Source organism: Plectropomus leopardus, chromosome 11 (assembly GCF_026936395.1).
Source record: "Plectropomus leopardus strain MGB_pleo_1.0 chromosome 11, ASM2693639v1, whole genome shotgun sequence".
In the NCBI taxonomy this organism is placed as follows: domain Eukaryota; kingdom Metazoa; phylum Chordata; class Actinopteri; order Perciformes; family Serranidae; genus Plectropomus; species Plectropomus leopardus.
In genome coordinates, this window is record NC_142186.1 from 17,687,148 (window position 1) to 17,707,926 (window position 20,779).

Genomic DNA, 20,779 nt, shown 5'->3' on the forward strand with positions numbered 1-20,779 from the left:
TGGTAGCGTCCTTGTCTGTCCGAAGCGTTGTGAATACCAATCTGCATGACTGTGATCCTCAGCTGTATCTACTCCTCCATTTGCACAATAAATGGCAGAACAACAGTGAACACTGGTTTTCTACTGGGGAAACTTCACCAACAGAGACAGTTGATCAATCAAGCTTTTGCCAAATCAAGTCAGAAGAACACAAAAACGTCTTTTTCCCTGAGAAACTCTCAGTGCATGTTCTTGTTTAGTTGTAATTTATTTTATTTCTGCAATTACTTCACTAATTGCTGTATTTTCTCACATTAGAGTATAAAGTTGGCGCTTGTTGCTTTGACAGCTGCCGTTACTGTTCTGCCTGCATTTTATATCATCAACTACAACGCAGTCCCTGATTGGCTGCTTACATTATCAACTACACTGTGCATCCCTGATTGGCTGAGATTGACCCAATTAGATTTTAATTTCTGGAAATAGTTTGGGGTGGCAGCAAGTCCAGACTGATACAGAGAGTGAAACAGAAAGTTATCAGGATGGTCTTAGCAGGCTAGATTTTCATGACCAGAAACAAAAACTTAATCCTCCCTTAACTCACTGTTGCACCCCACAGGTGAATGGACATTTGGTGTCCCTCCCTCACATCTTGCCATTTGGGGTGTCCCTGTCATCTGGGATGAGCCAGGACAAGTCAGAGGTGTCAGTGATACTGAGAAGAGACACTGGCTTGGAGTCAGAGCTGGAGATGGAGATTGGTGTTAACATGTTGACGGTCAAGGTCCCCCTGTGGTACTCAGGCAAACTGTGTGGCCTCTGTGGAAACCTGAATGACCTCCACTCACACAGTTCAGTCAGGTCATGGATTCTGTCTGACTTTCCTGGCTGGTAAGTGATGTTATCCGCAGCAATAATACTGTATGTGACTAATTTTTTTAATCAGTTCAATAATGAATATTTTTTCTTTCCACAGTGGCTTTACTGCACGATGACGACCATTTTAATGTTTAAAAAAAAGTGTTGTATGTTTGAATACAAAAACTATTTAAACAACATTGCAAAGTGTGTCATTTAAACTCTGGCTTGCCCTCCTCCTGCATAACACTGGCAGCATGCTTATCAGTCAGACCCACACACCTTTTTTAAATAAGGTCATCTCTGGCCAGTTTTGATAAGGATCCAATGAAAACAAAAAAAGCAATGAGGGCACACCTTTATCTAAATCCACAACATTGTACAGTAACTAAACCAAGCATATTGTTACCCTGCCCAAGAACTTCTGACCAAATGAGCAGTAATTAAATATTTGAGGGTTTTCCTCATAATCTAATGCAAACTTTCTATTGGGTTCTATTTACTTTCTTTGTATCGCGTGTGATTGTAGCACCCGACACGATGTGCTGTTATGCCTCGGGTGACACACAAAATCAACAGAAACCGCCCGTTAAACCCAGCTACTGCCACCCTGCAGAAATGTTAGTTTAGTTAAGATTTGATCTATCAGTTTCATAGGATTATCCACCCATTTTGCAAGCATTACAAGGGACACTTTTTTGTTTACAAGCATACACTGGCTGAAAGGACACAATATAAACATGGGCAGATATTGTGATTTGTGTATAGAGTAGGGCTTATGCTAGCAATGAGACTCACAGGTGTTGTGATTACACAGCTTGCTTTTTCTCAAAATGATAAATGACATAAAACACAAAGTGGCAGGAGAGTATTTGGGAAAAGCTAATTGAGGGTAGGAAGAGGAAACGAACAAGTCACATTTACAAAAAGCCAGCATGTAAGATTCATTTAGCACTTAATGTTATTGCACCACTGCTGATTATGTGTTTATGTGAAAATCTGAGAAAATGTGTGTCCTTATTGAAAGCCAACACAATTTTGAGTTTCACATACTCTGTGATGTGAAACATCAATATTCAAGTTAAGTCCTCTTATATACAGCACATTTCATATAATGTAAGCTCAATGTGCTTCACACAAAACAAATATAAACAAAAAAAGATATGAATACATATTTAAATGCATATAAAAAATAGAAGAAAAAACAGAAAAAATTATACATTCACTTTTTTGTATTCTTCAAACCTAGTTTTTTTTTTTTTTTTATCAGACAGTTGGATCTCAGCTCAGACTCTTGGGTAACTATGCAGATAAGTTGTGATTTTGGTCTTATCACATTCTGGCCTTGCCCACTCTAAAATGGATAATATTATTTGGTTACACCAGAATATACAGAACAGCTGAATGTGGGCAAGTAAGCAAATTGACCTATTTCTACCTGATGTTACACACGGAGTAAATTTCTGCTTATTTAAAAGTGGAATAAAGTTGACTAAAAACACTAAAAATAACATGATAGTATAATGACATATTATCTAAATGCATTTCAATGTTTTGTAAATTTTGCACTCCAGAGAAAAGGATAAAAGTTTCTAAAGAAGGTTGACCCGGTTGATATATTTATTTTCCCTTAAATAGTGTTTAGTGTAACCAGTAGCTTCAAATGTTTGTTTTCTACAGCTATACAAGTTATTTAGGACATCATGCAGAAATTGTTGTTAAATTCCTACGTGTGGTTGTTATTGGACCTCACACCCTATGTCAATATACAACGTTGCCAAGTTCAGCCTTAATTTGTTTTAGAGGAAGGGTATTGTTTTTCAAAGTTGTAGCTGTTGAGCTTAAACATCTTTCATTGGTTGTGTTTTGTCCATCAGAGTATATAAAAGGATGGAACTGCAAAAATTTCGTCATACGTGCCGCTCAGCAGGTAAGCACTGTTCATTCTGAGATTATTTATGTTTGGTCAAATTATTGCATTTATATTATTCAAATAATGTACATTTTAAAAAGTTCTGTAACTAAAACAAGGATTTCTTTCCTTTAGCCATGGGCACCCTGTTGCTGCTTTGTGCTTTGGGGGCTTTACTCAGCAGTAAGTCACTCTGATTTTTCTTATTTATTAACTGTGGCAGGAACCACTTGAATTTCAATTTCAGTATAATATATCTGTGCTTGTCTTTTTGCCAGTTTGTCATGATTTTAAGCTGTGTTAAACTGACTAAACACAGTAGTAGCGATGTAAATTTTAATTTTTTTTTTTCCCCTTTAATATCTGTCAAAAGTCCTGCCTGCCATTAACAACTATTAAATCTGACTAAATGTGGCTTCGCTCAATTAATCAATCACAGCAGCATTCCACAAACCTTGGCTCAGAATTTTCCAGCAGGACATTGTAGCCAAGTGATCGCTCAATTTGAAGCAATTTATCCACGTTGTCAACCCCATCAGTCGAGAGCATTGTTATGCGGCCGCACCAGGTGCTTGTGTGAATGAAGCAGAATGTTAAACAGGTGAAGAATTCGGAGAGAGCGGCACATAAAGGATAGCCATCTAAATTGAAATTTGCTTTTGTTGGGAATAGCATTTACCTTCAGCTGCTATTGAGTTGGAACTATTATACTGAATGGGTGAAACAGGAGTGTAATCTAAATCCCCCAGGCCCTGACTGAGCCCAGAAAATGTTCTTTTCACAGCAAAGGCACAGATATTGATAATATTTCCATTATGCAATTATATTGTCTGCGCAAGTGACTTATTGAGTGCTGCTGAGAAGCAGTCAAGTGACTATTCCTCAGTCTAAATCTCCCACAATGGTTATCAAGGAAAAAAGGCAATCCATCCATTATAGACTACCATTCATCCTGGCTTTTTAATGTTGAAATGAAGGTATTTTTCAGTCACTTTCTCTTTGGTGTCATATTATTTCTTTGTACTGTGTATGCGATCCAAGAAGTCTCAAGCCAAGTTTTGTATTGCCAGCCTGCGAATCCTTTGATTGCCTCTGCACAAATAGTCTCATTCATTTCCTAATGCTTTTTTTGACATGTTTTCCTCATACACGAGATTTGAGAAGCACAGATTTGTAGCTGACTGCTTCATTTTAAGAAACTTGAAAAGAAGTCTTCTTTTGACATGTGTTTTTCTGTCTGTTACTTTGCTCTTCCCCTCTCCGTCTGTCAGGTCCATCTAGCGCTGGATGGGCAGGGAGGGAGTTTGCCCTGTCATTCATGGAGAATTATGCTCCCAACTACGACAGTCCTCGCTTTCAGCTATACATCACCGCTGTTCAGGCCAAGACTAAAGTGACAGTGCAAGTGCCTCCCTTAAACTTCAAGCAGGAGAAAACTCTAAATGCCGGAGAAGGGGTCACCATCAGTCTACCGAAGAGTGTTGAGATGTATGGCAGCAAGAGGTCTCCCAACACGGTGCGCATTGAAGCCTCAGCAGATGTGACGGTAACCTCCTTCAACTCCAAGCTGTATACAGCAGACATCTCTGTGGTGTATCCCAAAACTGAATGGGGTACTGAATATTTCATCCTTACGCCCACTGGGTCCCCCTATGGCTCTCATAAAGAGTTTGCTGTGACAAATGGTAAAGAGAGCAACAAAGTGGAAATTTTCCCACACGGATCCATCAAGTTCCAGGGCCGTGTCTATGGGATTGGCAGCCGGATGGTGATCGATCTCCAGCCTTATGAGAGCATCCAGCTCCAGTCAGTGAACAACCTCTCTGGCACCAGAGTTTCCTCCCAGCGCCCTGTTGCTGTTGTCACGGGTCACACATGCACCTGGCGCTTCTCCAAATGCAACCATGTATATGAGCAGCTGCTGCCAGTCAGCAAGTGGGGAACCAGCTTCATTGTGCCTCCGCTGAGCTTCCAGGAGAGATATGACAGCGTCTTCCTCCAGGCCTCCCAGCTCACCCGAGCCACCGTCCAATACGGCAACCGTGAAGATGTTTTTACTCTGTCCAGGGGGCAGGTAATGGAGGTCCGCTACCACAATCCCGAAACGCTGTCCATTCAGGCTGATCACGGCATCCAGGTCCTCCTACTCTTCAACGGTGTCACACTAAGCTGGCAACAATTCTATGACCCTTTCATAATGACCATCCTGCCCACAGAACGCTTCTGCTCCTCTTACTCACTAGAGGCCCTGGAGGGCTTTGACAACCAAGTCCTGATTGTGGCGAAGACCAGTGCAATGGCAGAGCTGAGTTTTGATGGTACAAACATGCTCCGTGATGCCAAGTGGAAAAAGGTTTTAGGGACAGAGTACTCTTGGACACAGATGCCCTACAAACAAAACCCCAGCAACAATAGACACACTGTGTCCAGCTCTGGCTCCCTCTTTGCTCTCTACAGTTTAGGAGTCAGCCAGATGAATGGTTATGGTTCCCTAGGACAATGTATACAGCAAGGTAAGGTGCAAAGTCAGTTTCAAGCAGATATTGTTATGATATACAGCACGTTAAATGGAAAGTTTGAATCGTTTGAAGTGCAGCTGTATGAGGCGCTTATCCATAATCAGTGAATTATTTACAGTAGATGGTGGTCTGCATGCCTCCTTTTTGAAGAAACAGGCAGAAGTACTGCAATGGAAACTACAAAATATAGGGTAGGGGGTAGGATAGGGGGCAGCAGCAAAACTTATTTTAGACACCTAAAAAAAATCTGTTGTAGTTAAATATTAAGATTAATATTACTTTAAGTGTATGCTATATTTAAAATATTTTCACTGCTTGACATTGCTGTCAGAAATTTCCGACGGGGAACTAGAGCTGTTATATTGCTCTCTTTTGCCTTGATTAGTTGGTTAACATTATTGTGTGACGTTGGCGTTCAAAAGGGTTAGTTTGGATTTACCAGTCACAATAACACAAACGTCCTAAGTGATGACGTCAGCAGTAGACTAGCAGGTCTCGTGTTCTGTCGATATAGTCTGGTGGCTTTAAAGAGACGATAGATGGAGAACTGAAGCTGTTAGCTGCTTTCCTGTCAGAAAAGGGCTGTCTGCGGCAAGCTAAAGCTGTGAAAATGTCCTCAGTATAGTGTGCACTTAAACTGATATCTATCTTTTTAGATGGCCCTTTTTCAGTGTCTAAAAAACATTTTATTGCCAGCCCAACGTTAACAGCCGCACATTGCTTAACTTCTGTGGGCTTAGTCCTGCCATCTTCCCAAAACTGCAGGCATGCTGACCACCTTCTACAGTATGTAATACACTGACTATCCCTTTAAGAGAGACTAATTTTATAATAATGTGGGCATTAATCACACATTCTTTAAGGTTTTCCAGGTGGTGGATCTGGAACATTGTCCTGCAGCAGTATCACCTGCAGTGCCAATGAGGTGTGTGAAGAAAAGGGTGGGTATCCTTCCTGTGTCCCCAAACCAGTGGACAAGAAGCCTGGCATCTGCTGGGCCATGGGAGATCCCCACTACCGCACCTTTGACGGGCGTCACTATAACTTCATGGGTACCTGCACATACGTCATTGCTAAAAACTGTGGGAAAGATGATCATCTCCCTGCGTTTGAGGTCCTCGCCAAAAATGAGAACAGGGGAAGCCTCAGGGTGTCGTATGTCAGCTTGGTCACAGTGAAGGTGTATGGCTTCACCATAACAGTAGTTCGGTCTGAGACGGGCCGTGTGAGGGTAAGTAAAACATTATAATCTGAAGTAACCATATTTTCAATATTATCTTAAAGTCAGTTTCTTATGAATATTAGTTATAATTAGTTTGTGGTGTGGCAAATTAAAACTGATACATTTAATCAATACATTATGATGCTAATATCCTCATGACATTTTCTATTTTCTTATGTGCAGATTGACAATGGTTTGTGGAGTTTGCCTGTGACCTTGAACAACGGAAAGCTGACCATGTTTCAGAGCGGTCGCTCTGTGGTCATTGAGACTGATTTTGGCCTGACTGTCCGTTACGACTGGGAACACTATCTCGAGGTCACTCTGTCCGGAAGTTACGCTGGTAAGACTTGTGGTCTGTGTGGCAACTTCAACAACAACCCCAATGATGACTTCACCACACCCTCTGGCACACAGGTGGGTGGGGCTGTGGCCTTTGGGAGCAGCTGGAAGGTGCCGGGGCTGGTTAAAGACGCTCTGTGCAAAGATGACTGTGTGGGTGGGTGTGAGCGCTGTGAACACAGCATGATAAAGATGTGGGAGGGTGACCTGTTTTGTGGGCTCATCACACTTATAGTAAATGGGCCATTCAGCAAATGCCATGCAGTCATTGACCCACAAGCATACTTTGAGAACTGTAAATATGATGTGTGCATGGGAGGCGGCCTTCGACATTTCCTCTGCAGGGCACTGGAGGCATACACTGAAGCCTGCCAGCTTGCTGGAATCCAGGTTCAAGATTGGAGGAAGATGGCAAAATGCCGTAAGTCATGTTAACTAAACAAATCCTCAACATACTGTTATTTCTGTGTTGTTGTGTGTTGTTCTTAATACTTACCACTCTCTCTTCTCCCTACAGCTGCTAAATGTCCAGCCAACAGTCACTATGAGCTCTGCGGCAATGCCTGTCCTGCCACTTGTGTGGACGGTAATGCTCCTTCCAAATGCAAACGTCCCTGTGTGCAGACCTGCACCTGTAACACAGGCTTTGTTCTTAGCGGAGGTCACTGTGTGCCTGCCTCCAAGTGTGGTTGTGTGTATGAGGGTCGAAGCATCTCTGCTGGAGAGACATTCTGGCCTGATGAGGGCTGTCGGCGGAGGTGTAAGTGCACTGCTGGAAGCGGACGCGTTGAGTGCCAGGATAAAGGCTGTGGGGCAGGGCACCTGTGCAAAGTGATTGACGGCATTAGAAAGTGCCAGGCAGTTTCACACAGCACCTGCCAGGCCACAGGTGACCCCCATTATAAGACCTTTGACAACAGGAGGTTTAATTTCCAGGGCACATGTGTGTACCAACTGGTTGCACTCTGCTCCAAGGACCCAGAGTTAGTACCCTTTGAAGTTCTGGTGCAGAATGATCACCGGGGCAACAAGGTGGTCTCTTACACCAAGTTAGTGGAGATCAAGATAGACTCCATCAGCATTGTGATTACAAAGACTCACAAGGGCCAGATTATGGTAAGAACTACATAATATTTCATGTATGAAGTTTAATCTCTCTAATAAGTCTCTGTGTATAAATGTAATTGTATGTTATTTTCTAGGTGAATAATGAGCTTGTCAACCTGCCCATCACCCTGGATGAAGGAAAGATATCTGTGTTTAAGAGTGGCTGGTCAGCCGTGGTCACTACAAACTTCGGCCTGAAAGTCACCTTCAACTGGGAAAGTGCCGTTTACGTAACACTGCCAAGCAATTACATGGGAGCCGTTTGTGGCCTCTGTGGTAACTACAATGGCAAACCCGGGGATGACCTGATTCCAAGGAATGGCAACAAACCCGTCTCACCCGACAATTTCGGCACCAGCTGGCGAGTAGCAGAGATCCCAGGGTGTGTGGAGGGCTGTAAAGGGGTGTGTCCTGATTGCGACGTTAACCAGAAGGTTCAGTATGAAAAAAAAGATTTCTGCGGTATGATCACAGACCCCAAAGGGCCGTTCCGTGACTGCCATGCCAAGGTGGACCCAGCTTCCTTCTTTGAAGACTGTGTTTATGATGTATGCCTGTATAAGGGCAGAAAGGATGTGCTGTGTCAAGGTATTACATCATACACATCTGCCTGTCAAGCTGTGGGGGCCAAGGTGTACAGCTGGAGAACCAAACAGTTTTGTGGTAAGAAATGCATTTATTTTGAAAGACATTTAAACAAAAGGCAAAGTGAGCATCATTTACTGTAGCAGTGTAAAACAGTGGTTCTCAACCTGGTGGTCTGGACCCCTCTGCAGGTTGCCAAGCATGACAGGGAGTTATGAGGGGTTATGCTTTTTAATTTTGACACTCTTTAAACTTAAAACAAACCATCATGTGATAAAGGCATGGTAACGACTAAAGAGCTAACAGAACAATTGCCAAGTGCCAGGGAAAAGAAAAGACAGTATTTGTCAAATTTATGAGTGTTAAAATAATTAAAAATGATAATAATAATAATATGGACAGGAAATCATTTGAAAAATCCTAAAAATAAAAAAAAATGAAATATTCACTGTAAATAATCTCAAAATTCATGTACATCACTCATTTTACACAAATCTCCTGCAATTATGGCATTCACTATTTGGGTTAATTGTATGGTTCATTGGTTGCTCTGTACTGTTATTGATATGCAGTAAATATAAGACAAAATATCCATAAAATATGTGATTTATTCAGGTTTTGCCGTTTAACTCTATGGCGGGAAAGGGGTCCCTTAAGGAAAAAGGTTGGGAAATGCTGGTGTAAAAAATATAACTATAATATTGCAAATGGCACAAAAAGCTTCTTTTGTTTCTTTATTGCTCTGTTTCTAACTTTTGAGATTTTATGTTGCTTTGTAATCACTGCTTACCTTTGAAATCTGCTCTATAAAAATTCACATTGTACTTTTTGTCCCTTGTGTACAGCGGTGAAATGTTCCATCCACAGCCACTATGAAATTTGTGCGATGGGCTGTCCTGCTACTTGCCAGAGTCTGACCCCTCCTCAAGGTTGCCAAGCTGAGTGTGAGGAGGGCTGTGCCTGTGATGAGGGATACATCCTCAGTGGAGATCACTGCGTTCCCTTCTCACAGTGCGGCTGCATCCACAATGACCGCTACTATCGCATCGGCCAGGTGTTTTATCCCAATGGGAAGTGTCAGGAGGAGTGCAAGTGCTCACAAGATGGAGAGGTAATGGATACTATAGCAGACAATGATGACTTGATAGTGATCAGTCTGCACTTGCAGGATGTAAATTCATTCTTTATGTTTAATGCTTTTGTTTCAACTGTTTTTCTCAGGTTGTGTGCAAGAAGTTCACATGTGGTCCTAATGAGAAGTGTAAAGTGGAGAATGGCATCAAAAAATGTCACCCTGTTGGTAAGGGTGTTTGCCACGCCTCTGGTGACCCCCATTACCGCTCCTATGATGGACGGACATTTGATTTCCAAGGCACCTGCACCTACACACTCTCCAAGAGCTGTAGACTGGAAGGGACCCACCTGGTGGCCTTCTCTGTTCAGGTGCAGAACGTGCAGTGGAACCAGATGATGAACAACAAAGTGGTGTCTGTCACCAAGCTGGTCGCTGTGGACGTCTTTGGCTTCACGCTCATCATGAGGAACAACATGTTTGGAGTCCTGGTAAGCAAAACCACTTGGTCTTTATTTAAACCACAGTGAAAACTTGCAGTGTATTGCTTGTATCATGCAGTGGCAGATGGTAGAGAGATGTAAAACTATCTTGACAAAAGTGTTTTAACATTCTTGTCATCAGTAGTTCTTTCCTTAAATATGAATGTGCTTCTCCCTTTAGATAAATGGAGTGTTTAACTACCTTCCTGTGAATCTCAATGATGGAGCTGTGCAGATCTTTCAAGAAGGCAGGCATTATGTGATTTTAACCGATTTTGGGCTGCATGTGACTTATGACCTGGTCTATCATGTGACGGTCACAGTACCTGGTAATTACCGTGATAAGGTCTGTGGCCTGTGTGGAAACTTCAACGGAAACCCAAAAGATGACTTCCAAATGCCTAATCGTCAGCTCACCAACAATGTAAATGCGTTTGGAACATCATGGAAGGTCACCATCCCAAATGTGGTGTGTGCAAATGGCTGTGAAGGGAATAACTGTCCTACATGTGACCCAGCTCGCAAGGCTTTGTTTTCAAAGACCACTTACTGCGGTATTGTTACAGCACCCAGCGGTCCTTTTGCAGCCTGCCACAGTAAACTGGACCCACAGCCATACTTCCTAGACTGTGTGTTTGATGTGTGTGCTTCTGACGGTGATGGGAAGGTGCTGTGTAACAGCATAGCAGCCTATGCCTTCAACTGTCATATGGCAGGAGTGGACGTCAAAAACTGGAGGACGCCTTCATTCTGTCGTAAGTGACAAATTCACCTTTTTCCCCCCTCAAAATCAACCTCTCATTCTCATCTACTATACTGTATCAAAATTTTAATAAATTTAAAAACAGTCTCTTTGCTGATCCATGTTTTCCCTTTAATGTGTTTATTTTAGCCATGAAATGCCCAGCCAACAGTCACTACGAGGTGTGTGCAGACCCCTGCTCTGCATCCTGCGCCGGCCTCTCAAAGATTGTCCCGTGCTCCACCAGCTGTACAGAAGGCTGTGAATGTAATGATGGCTTCCTATTCAATGGACATGGGTGTGTTCAAGAGACTCAGTGTGGCTGCTATGATAACGGCAGAACATACAAGGTACACTTCAACACCTCTGTCTGTATAAAAAAAACACTTCATACACAGTCACACAAAAATGATAGAAATTGGCTTAAAGGGACAAAAAAAATCCAAAATACATATTTTTTCTCTTACCTGCAGCATTTTTTAAATCAGTCTACATTGTTTGGTGTGAGTTGCTGAGTGTTGGAGATATGTCTGCCCTCTCTCAAATATAATGGCACTAGATGGCACTCAGCTTGTGGTGCTCAACGCGACAAATAATACATTTAAAAAACTCAACAGTAATGTCTCTCTCCAGAAATCATGACCCAGTTACTCACGATTAACTCACACCAAAACAATCTAGATTGATTAATAGCACTATAGGTAAGAGGAAAACTTATGTTTTGTTTCTATCTTCTTTTTTTTTTTAATTTTCAAGTGAACTGCCCCTTTTAAGCAGATGCCCACAACAAAATTCATGCTGACATAGCAGTTAAGTTGCCTTTGCTTTTCTAGTTTTGGACATGAGCCAATATGATCTTAGATATGTGCACAGAGGATTTCTCCTGAGACTTAATTAGCAGATTGCCGACATTTGTGGGGTTATTTTAAAAGATGGAATAGAATGAAAAAATGTGGACTTTAATTTGACTTGATGCTTTTTCTGTGTATTAATTCCCCTTGCATTATGAACCCTCTTTATGTCCCCAGCCTGGTGAGGTGGTGTATGAGGACGACTGTAACACAAAGTGCACCTGCAATCCAGAGGCAGGCCTCACCTGTGGGAAGCATTCTTGCCCTAAAAGTACCAAATGCATGGTCAAGAAAGGAATCAGGGCATGCTACAACACAGGCAAGACACAAATAGCCTACTGTATATTTATATAAACAAGCTTTAACCTTTCTTATTTGGTAAATACTCTTTCAAATAAATATAGAGTACATTTTTAATCTGTTTTAATTAAATTGCAATATTTTATTTCCCGTAGATCCCTGCAAAGATGCAAAGTGTCGGGTCAAAGAGAAGTGCCGTATTGAGAAGGGTGAAGCCGTGTGCGTCCCTGAGTACACGGGTATATGCTGGGCCTGGGGCGACCCCCACTACCACACGTTTGATGGTTACAACTTTAACTTCCAGGGCACCTGCAAGTATGTCATCTCCAAGACCTGCGGGAATCTGGATGGCCTGGTGCCGTTCTCAATCACTGAGAGGAACGATAACCGCGGAAACACGGCAGTTTCTTATGTCAGGGAGGTGGATGTGTCTGTGTATGGGTACACCATCACCATCCACAAGAGCCAAGTTGGCCGAGTCATGGTAAGACTTCGTTTACTTGTGTGATGTCTTTGACCTGTAGTATTTCGTTGTCTACATTACATATTTTGTCGTATTCCTTTCCTTTCAGGTGAACGGGCAGTTGCTGAATCTTCCGGTACACCTGTTAGCATATGAGGGTGAGGGTGAGGTATCAGTGTTTCAGCGCGGTCTCTATGCAGTGGTGGAGACAAGTTTTGGCCTGGTCATCTCCTACGACTGGAACTGGGAGCTGGTCATCAGGCTTCCCAGCAGCTACTACGGCAGTGTCTGTGGTCTGTGCGGCAACTTCAACGGCAACAACCGTGACGAGCTCCAGAATCCAGCTGGCAAAGCTGTCTCCTCAGTGATAGAGTGGGGCAAGAGCTGGCAAACACCTGACCAGGACAAGGACCATCCTTGCTGGGACACGTGTAAGGAAAAGTGCCCCACGTGTGATGGCAATCTGCGTAAGCTCTATGAGACCGAGGCTTTCTGTGGCGGCCTCGTAGCCAAAACCAACAATGTGTTCAAGAAATGTCATGCAAAACTGGACCCCCAGGCCTTCATGAACAGCTGTGTGTATGATATGTGTTTGAATAAGGGAGACAAAAAGATGCTGTGCCAGGCGCTGGCCTCCTACAGTCAGCATTGTCGTGAGGAGGGGATAATAATCAAGGACTGGCGGAAAAAGTTCAGCTGCCGTGAGTATTTAAGAGAATCTCATTTGCTCATTTTAATCAAAGATTTCAATGAAATATTAAAAGTTTTGGTTAATGTCTTAAAATTTAATCTCTATCCAGCAATGAGCTGTCAGCGTCACAGCCACTATGAAGACTGTGCTAGCCCATGCCAGCCATCCTGCCCATTCCCTGAGAAAAAGAGGCCCTGCTCCGGTACTTGTGTGGAGACCTGTGTGTGCGACAAGGGTTATGTCCTCAGCGCTGGCTCCTGTGTGCCTGCCAAGACATGTGGCTGCTCCTATGAGGGCCGTTACTACAAGCCAGGCCAGCACTTCTGGGATGATGAGTATTGCCACCGCCTATGTGAATGCGATACGACCATGGGCATGGTGAAATGCCGTGAGGCTTCCTGCTCTGCCAAGGAGACATGCACCGTGGTTGACGGAGAGCGAGCCTGCCGACCCATCAGTCACGCCACGTGCACAGCCTCAGGTGACCCGCACTACCGCAGCTTTGATGGCCGCAGGTTTGACTTCCAGGGCACATGTGTGTATCAGCTGGTGGGACTGTGCTCGGAGCAGCCTGGGTTAGTGCCGTTCAAGGTGACTGTGCAGAACGACCACCGGGGAAGCATGGCCGTGTCCTACACAAGAACTGTCACGTTTTCCATATATGGCATCACCCTCACTATCAGCAGAGAATACCCCTACAAGGTTCTGGTAAGTATGGATGTGGAGGTATGGATAATGTGAGGCATGTGGGTGATTTGATGACAGATTAAATGAGTAATCTTGACATTTGTTTTCATGTGGATCTTTGGAGAGAGAAAAACGGGGCACATAGTTACAGTATTAAAAATAAAAACAGCATAGATACTCTGAGCCGCATTCAAATGATTGGAGGATAATGCCTTCTGTCATTGTGCTAATTCTGACATCCCTCATGCTCTTCTGCATATATATTTAATTGCATATTAAAATTTTGATCCAGGCAGACTTAATTAAACTAAGATTTAACTGCACATTAGAATGGATTAGCATGGACCGCAGCATTATTAAATCTATAATCTCCTAAAAATATTTCTCCCTCCCTCTCCCCCACTTTCTGCTCTTCAGCTCAATGGGCAGCTCGCTTCGTTACCGCTGGATTACAATAATGAGCTGATCGTGTTTCTCAGCGGCTGGACAGCTGTAGTGGAGACAGTTGCTGGTATCACCGTGACCTTTGACTGGCGGAGCACGGTGAGCGTTACTCTGCCCAGCAACTACGAGGGTGCTGTCTGCGGTCTGTGCGGCAACTACAATGGCAAAGCTCAGGATGACCTGACCATGCGGAACGGCCAGACCGCCAAAAATGGAGACATGTTTGGGGAGAGCTGGCAGGTGGCCCTCGTACCCGGCTGCTCATCAGTCTGCCAGGGGGCAGGGTGCCAGGCCTGTACAGACTCCCAGAGGAAAGTGTACCGAGCTCAGAAGTACTGTGGTATTATCGCTGACAAAGCAGGGCCTTTCAGAGATTGTCACAAACGAGTGGACCCCACTCCTTACCTGGAAGACTGCGTGTATGATGCCTGTCACTATCATGGTCACCATGGGTCAGTCTGTGATGCTGTGGGAATCTATGTCTCTGCCTGTCAGAGCCAAGGAATCGCCATCCGCTCTTGGAGAACAGATACCTTCTGTCGTGAGTTTGAGATTGTGGTTTTAATTTTTTAAAATCTTATTTCAAATTATGTCTCATCTTTCACCTTGTCCTTCTCATCCTGTCCTGCAGCGATCGTGTGTCCAGCTAACAGCCATTATGCCCTGTGTGCCACGGGCTGCCCAGCCACCTGCGCCAGCTTACCCTCCTTTACAACCTGCCGCAGGCCCTGCGCAGAGGCCTGCGTGTGTGATGAGGGCTACCTGCTCAGCGGGGATACCTGTGTGCCCGTCAAAGACTGCGGCTGCTCCTATGATGGCCACTACTATAGGAGAGGAGATGTTTTCTTCCCCGAAACCAAGTGTGTGGAGGAATGCGTCTGTGGAGAGAACGGTGCTGTGTCTTGCCAAAAAGCAAAGTGCCGTGCAGGGGAGATCTGTAAGATTGTAAACGGAGTGAAAGGCTGCCACCCTGAGGGGCAGGGCAAGTGTGTGGCCTCTGGTGACCCTCATTATATTTCTTTTGATGGACGGAGGTTTGATTTCCAGGGTACGTGTGTCTATGTGTTGGCCAAGGTTTGTGATGATGACAAAGGCCAGCTGACGCCATTCACTGTAACTCAGGGGAACGAGAAGTATGGAAATGGTAAAGTGGCTGTCACCAAGTCGGTTGCAGTGGAGGTCTACGGTTATGTCATTTACATCCAGCAGAAAGTGCCCTGGAAAGTCATTGTGAGTTTAACAACTTAATTCACGTGTTGTTTAATTTTGTGCATGTTTATTTCCTCACAATCATCAATCAAAATGTTTTTATAAAGCACCTTCAACAAATCAAATACAATTCAAAGTGATTTATAGTTTGATTGAAGAGACAAAAACAAGAACAACATATGAAATGAGCACAAAAAAAGGATCCTAAAAAAAATAGAACAAGTAAAAACCATAAAATGGTGACTCACAATGACTGTGCTCTTCCTCATCTGTCCAGGTGGATGATGAACTTCTAAACCTTCCTCTCTCCCTGGACAATGGGCGTGTCAGAGTCACCCAGGAAGGTCGCAACGTAATTGTCCGCACAGACTTTGGCCTGACGGTCCTGTACGACACTGTGTATTATGTGGAGGTGATCGTGCCATCTACTTATGAGGGCAAGATGTGTGGCCTTTGTGGCAACTACAACAAGAACGGCGGTGATGACTTCAGACTTCCCAATGGCAAAAAGGCAAACAACGTCGATGACTTTGGGAAGGCGTGGGTGGTGGACCTGCCTGGCAATGTGTGTGGTGGCTGCGGAGGCCAGTGTCCTGTATGTGAGCAGGCCAAGGCCACTCTGTACGGGAAAGCCGACTCCTGTGGCATCATGAGTGCACCGAATGGGCCTTTCAAAGCCTGCCACAGTAAAATTGACCCGGCGGTGTTTGTGTCTCACTGCGTGTTTGATGTTTGTGCGGTTGGTGGCAACAAAGGCACTCTGTGTGACAGTGTCCAGGCATATGCTTTGGCCTGCCAAAGCGAAGGAGTGAAAATTCAGCCATGGAGGAGCAGCTCCTTCTGCCGTAAGTTACACACAACAATATTTTAACTGAAGAACTGTCAGTATTTTTTGTGTCTTGTATTTCATGTGCAAATACAAAGTCTTCTAAATGTCTTCTCTTGCAGCTGCTTCCTGCCCAGCACACAGTCACTATGAGGTGTGCGCCAACACCTGTGGTGGGACCTGTGCCAGCTTTATTTATCCGTTCACTTGTTCTGAAAGCTGCTTTGAGGGATGTGAATGTGATGCCGGCTTTGTTTTCGATGGCATCCAATGTGTTCCCTTGGACAACTGTGGATGTGTGCACAATGGCAGATATCTGACGGTACGACTGAGATTTTACTTTGTTGTCACAAATTGTAACTGTGCCACAGTTGCTAATAAAACACATTACACATTACACATTACATGAACAGTAATGTAAAACATTCTTTTTGCCTAAACGGAAGATGAATGATGGTTGATTTTAACTTTATACACAATGTTTGTTTCCAGGTGGGTCAAGCAGTGGTGGACAAAGCCTGTAAGTCCAAGTGTGTGTGTCAGGCCTCTGGGCTGATTAAGTGTGAGAAGCTGTCTTGTGCCAGTGGGGAGGTTTGTGGCGTCAGAGATGGGGTGAGAGGTTGCCATGCCAAACAGGGCCATTGCGGCATCAGCCAAGTTGGCCACATCACCTCCTTTGATGGCATGTCTGGAGCGATAGGAGCTCAAGGGGCATTTGAAGTGGCGTCTCTGTGCGATGAAGCCACCAAGCTGTGGTTCCGTGTGGTTGTGGATGTTAGGATCTGCAGTAAAGGTAGATCTCCCACTGTCGCCACCGTGCATGTGTTCTTCAAGGAAACAGTTGTCGCAGTGAACAGCCAACACGTGACGTGGGTAAGAAGAGAGATAAAGGAGAGTTAAAGGAGCAGTGTGTAGGATTCAGTGGCATATAGCAATGCGGATTGCAGATTGCAACCAACTAAACTTCTCCCGTGTGCCAAGCATGAACTCCCAGTTAGGATTCCTTCAGTTTTCATTATTCAGGAGGTTTTTTGCAGGGAGCCAAATTATTTGCAAAGATCTCTGTCTTTACAAAATGAACAAATCAGGTCATTAAAACCAGTAAAAACACTGAATAAAGTGGTTTTTACGTCACAAACCAGTCTTCATCTGACGCTGTTTGACTCATCACAGATGGCCCAATAGCTGAGCACCAGCTGAACTTTTTTCTCTGATAACTCAAGATCCAGATGTTGAGAGGGTGAACATGGCAGTGTACCATGGCGATTTCTGTAGATGAGGACTAGCTCTATATGTTGATATATACTGCTCAATCTGAGGTGATGAAAAACACGAATTCTTGTTTCTAGTGATTACACACTTAAGAAAATGTTACTTATATTCCATTTCTGCAGACATATCCCCCTAAATCCTGCACACACTAACCATAAAAATAATCATTTTGATGTGGAAACTTTTTAATCTGTTTGTTTTTTCCCAATTTTCATTTCATCCAGGTAAATGGCAGGAAAGTGTCTCTTCCCAGCAAAGTGACGAGTGACATCTCAGTCCGCATCTCAGAGAGGACTGTGATCGTCGAGCACGCATCTGCCGTGCGGGTCACCTACTCAATTTCCCAAGAGGTCACCGTCATTGTAGACAGCAGCCTGTCTGGTAAAATGTGCGGAGCCTGCGGCAACTACAACAGCAACTCCAAAGATGATATGAGGACGGCAGATGGGAAAATCACCACCGATGTGACTGTGGTTGTTGGCTCCTGGAGTGCTGGGGACTTCTCTAGATGGTGAGTATTTAAAAGGCATACTGTAACAGTTCCTCTGTATAAATGTAATCAGCTAAGATACTTTGCCACTGTTATGATAATGGTCTTCTTCACGCCGTGCTCTCATCGCATTGTCCCCAAACTCCTGATGTTAACTTTAATTGTTTTAATAACATTACAACTTTGCCTCCTTGTCTCTGCTTTTAACCTTCAATTCTAGTTAGAGTGGAAGTTTCAATCTTGAACTCTGTCTTGGCCTTTATTATGCAAACAGCAAACTTAATTTGACCACTGAAATAATCAAGTACAGATCAGCGAGAGATGGTACGGTGCTATGACCATTCAACCGCTTATTCTCTTAACAGCAAGAACTAAACAGGGACTCCACAGAGCCCTTTTAAAGGAATGAGAGTGTGGTTTTTAATTGCATTTGGTCCAATTTAATTAAGAAATGCCAGAGAAACCCCTATGGTAATTACTGATTAAAAAGCAGGTGAGGCTGACAGGCATGGCCATCAAAAGCTACCAAGCTTGCAATCCAATCACTGCTTGTCATCCAAGGACACTTAAGACTCATCTGGGTGCAATATTAATTTGAGCCCTCATCTTTAGTTCTGTGTTCTCGCCTTAAGTCAGTCCCTTAGAGAATTGAGTTTTGTGCGTCCCCCTTCCTCTCTTCATTCAACATGGTTGTCTTTTTACGGGTATTTTCTCATCACCAGACCCTAAACAACACAAGGAAATGCATCAGTGCAGCTTCTGAGTGTTTGCATATGCCTTTTAGAAATACAATTTTCAGAAGCGCTGCTTGTAATCTCTGTTGTGCCCGAGTGAACATGACTTTACTTTGCTCCAGTGCCCTTTGACTGCAATTTTTTCTCTCTCATTTCAGCGGCCTGTAGAGATGTTGGTTCTGCTGTGATGGAAAGCATCTGGTATACAGGTAAAAAAACAGAAGTTGTTTCCTCTCATGAACCAATGTTTCCTCCTGAACGAAACCGCCATACAGTGTGGCTCACATCCCTGCTTTTTACCCCCATTAAACAGGATGAAGAATGTGAAGTCGTTCGGGGAAAGTTGCTTGTTTACAGCCATTCTTACTCATCATACTTCAATACTTCCTCTTGATTCATGAAATGGTTTTTGGTTGTTTACTGGGTATCTGGTCCTCTATTGTTCACTTTGGAGTGGTACTAAAATCTGGCTCATTTTTGACCAACACCTCCATCTAGTGGAGGAGGAAATTATACCATGTCTTCTGCTCGGACGACCAAAAGTAACTCATCCTTTACCTGTTTAATTATACTGTACTTGCCTAGTTATATTTTAAAAATTATGTTTTACCAAATGTTCTGCTTACTGTTCTGACCAATAAACACATTTTCATCACACTGCATGAGCAGCTTTGATTGAAAATACTATTTGTCTGCAGGTGATGATTTGCAGATGTACATAGAGTAATACTGCAAAATAAAAACTGAACAAATAATTTTTTTAAAAAATGCAAAAATAAACTGTACAATTTTATTCTTCATGACATGAGATTGATAATAATAGTGCAGTAAAAATAAGGCGTGAACTTGAGTCACGTGGCTTGGACTCAAGTCAGACTCAGTCACAAATTTTATGTGTTTTCAGACTCAACCAAATCAAAAGAAGACTTTCAGCTTTAAGCTGACTTAAACACCAGTGATATATGACTTCACCTTGACTTGAGCCTTTTGACTTATATACTCGATACTTTAACACAAATGTATTGATTTCCTGAATCAACTAACGTTATCATGAATCTTTTATTTTGTTTTGACATGAAATATACAACAACATACAGTATCGCTTTAAAGGAAGAATAATCTTCCAGAAAATGTCTTACAAATTTGTAATGAGAAAGTTATATACATTTTTCTAACATGAGATGAGCTAAATACAACAAAGGACAGAAACATATAAAATGAATTCTTTTATACAGGTTAATGGTGCTATATGCTATGTAATGCAATTTCATCACTTCATTTTTAGGATTTTAAGTTCAGTTGCACTTGTTTCAACAAATACACATTTTAAAAGGCCTTCATTTTTTTTTTTAATTTAATGTACTGTTATTCAGTGATTAAAATGACATATTTGGTTAAGAGCGCATTATGACTTGTTAAGACTCGGACTTTAGCGCTTTAGACTTGACTTGGGGCTTTGGTGTCTTGTCACTTGCACAAAACTGACTCAGTCCCACCTCTGATAAAAGTATAATGCAGTATTCCCAGAGATTTCACTTCTATAAACACATAAAGCACTCTCTGTATACCAGTCGTAATTAAAAATACATAACTCTTATGGCTTTATGTGATGTGTGTGCATCCTCTGCTGCATCTGTCACAGCTGGTGACAGGAGAAATCCTCTGTTAACCTGACAATTTAATGAGAAAGATATCTGCTCTGATGGTCCCCCAGTGTGGGAGTGATAAGAAATAACAAAATCCCAGAAATGTCTACAGCTAACCACAACAGTAGACTGACAACACCCTGCATATTATAGTGTGAACTCACTAGATTGAGGCAGAACCTGCCATAGTCCACCCAGCTCTGTATTTGCTACCAGAGGAGGGAATCTGGCAGTTTGGTGTGGGAGAGACCTTGGGGAGACAGTTTTCATATATAGCTGAGAGAAAACTTTATCTCGCTGACAAACTGCACCGGCCATGAAAGCGCACTAGTGTTTATGCTTTCAC

The 20,779-nt window shown here is 43.1% G+C and overlaps 2 protein-coding genes across 3 annotated transcripts in view; both read left to right on the forward strand.

The window, feature by feature from the left end:
- Positions 1–2,733, forward strand: part of LOC121945399 (IgGFc-binding protein) — a 25,435-nt gene extending 22,702 nt beyond the window's left edge. The window contains exons 27-28 of one of the 2 annotated variants that reach the window (XM_088084128.1): positions 599–870; positions 2,715–2,733. In XM_088084128.1, the coding sequence (XP_087940254.1) occupies positions 599–870; position 2,715 (273 nt within the window). In that variant the 3' untranslated portion in view covers positions 2,716–2,733. Of the gene's footprint in view, positions 1–598; positions 871–955; positions 1,038–2,714 lie in introns of those variants that run through there. The other variant, XM_088084127.1, reaches the window with a different exon arrangement.
- Positions 801–19,444, forward strand: fcgbp (Fc gamma binding protein). The gene is made up of 24 exons (XM_088084129.1): positions 801–870; positions 2,715–2,767; positions 2,885–2,932; positions 4,021–5,262; positions 6,132–6,499; positions 6,674–7,253; positions 7,350–7,948; positions 8,035–8,602; positions 9,370–9,635; positions 9,746–10,087; positions 10,260–10,833; positions 10,971–11,170; positions 11,849–11,990; positions 12,127–12,455; positions 12,544–13,135; positions 13,235–13,833; positions 14,230–14,797; positions 14,888–15,486; positions 15,743–16,310; positions 16,414–16,613; positions 16,784–17,164; positions 17,788–18,074; positions 18,946–18,996; positions 19,101–19,444. The coding sequence occupies exons 2-23, from the start codon at positions 2,728–2,730 to the stop codon at positions 18,953–18,955; spliced, it is 9,102 nt and encodes a 3,033-aa protein (XP_087940255.1). The 5' UTR covers positions 801–870; positions 2,715–2,727; the 3' UTR covers positions 18,956–18,996; positions 19,101–19,444.
- Positions 19,445–20,779: the final 1,335 nt, after the last annotated feature.

Bases quoted from the DNA above. Each gene is read 5' to 3' on its own strand.
- fcgbp (XM_088084129.1), top strand. From the start codon at position 2,728: ATGGAACTGCAAAAATTTCGTCATACGTGCCGCTCAGCAG. The intron at 12,456-12,543 runs GTAAGACTTCGT...CTTTCCTTTCAG, and splicing joins GCCAAGTTGGCCGAGTCATG to GTGAACGGGCAGTTGCTGAA. The intron at 14,798-14,887 runs GTGAGTTTGAGA...CCTGTCCTGCAG, and splicing joins GAGAACAGATACCTTCTGTC to CGATCGTGTGTCCAGCTAAC.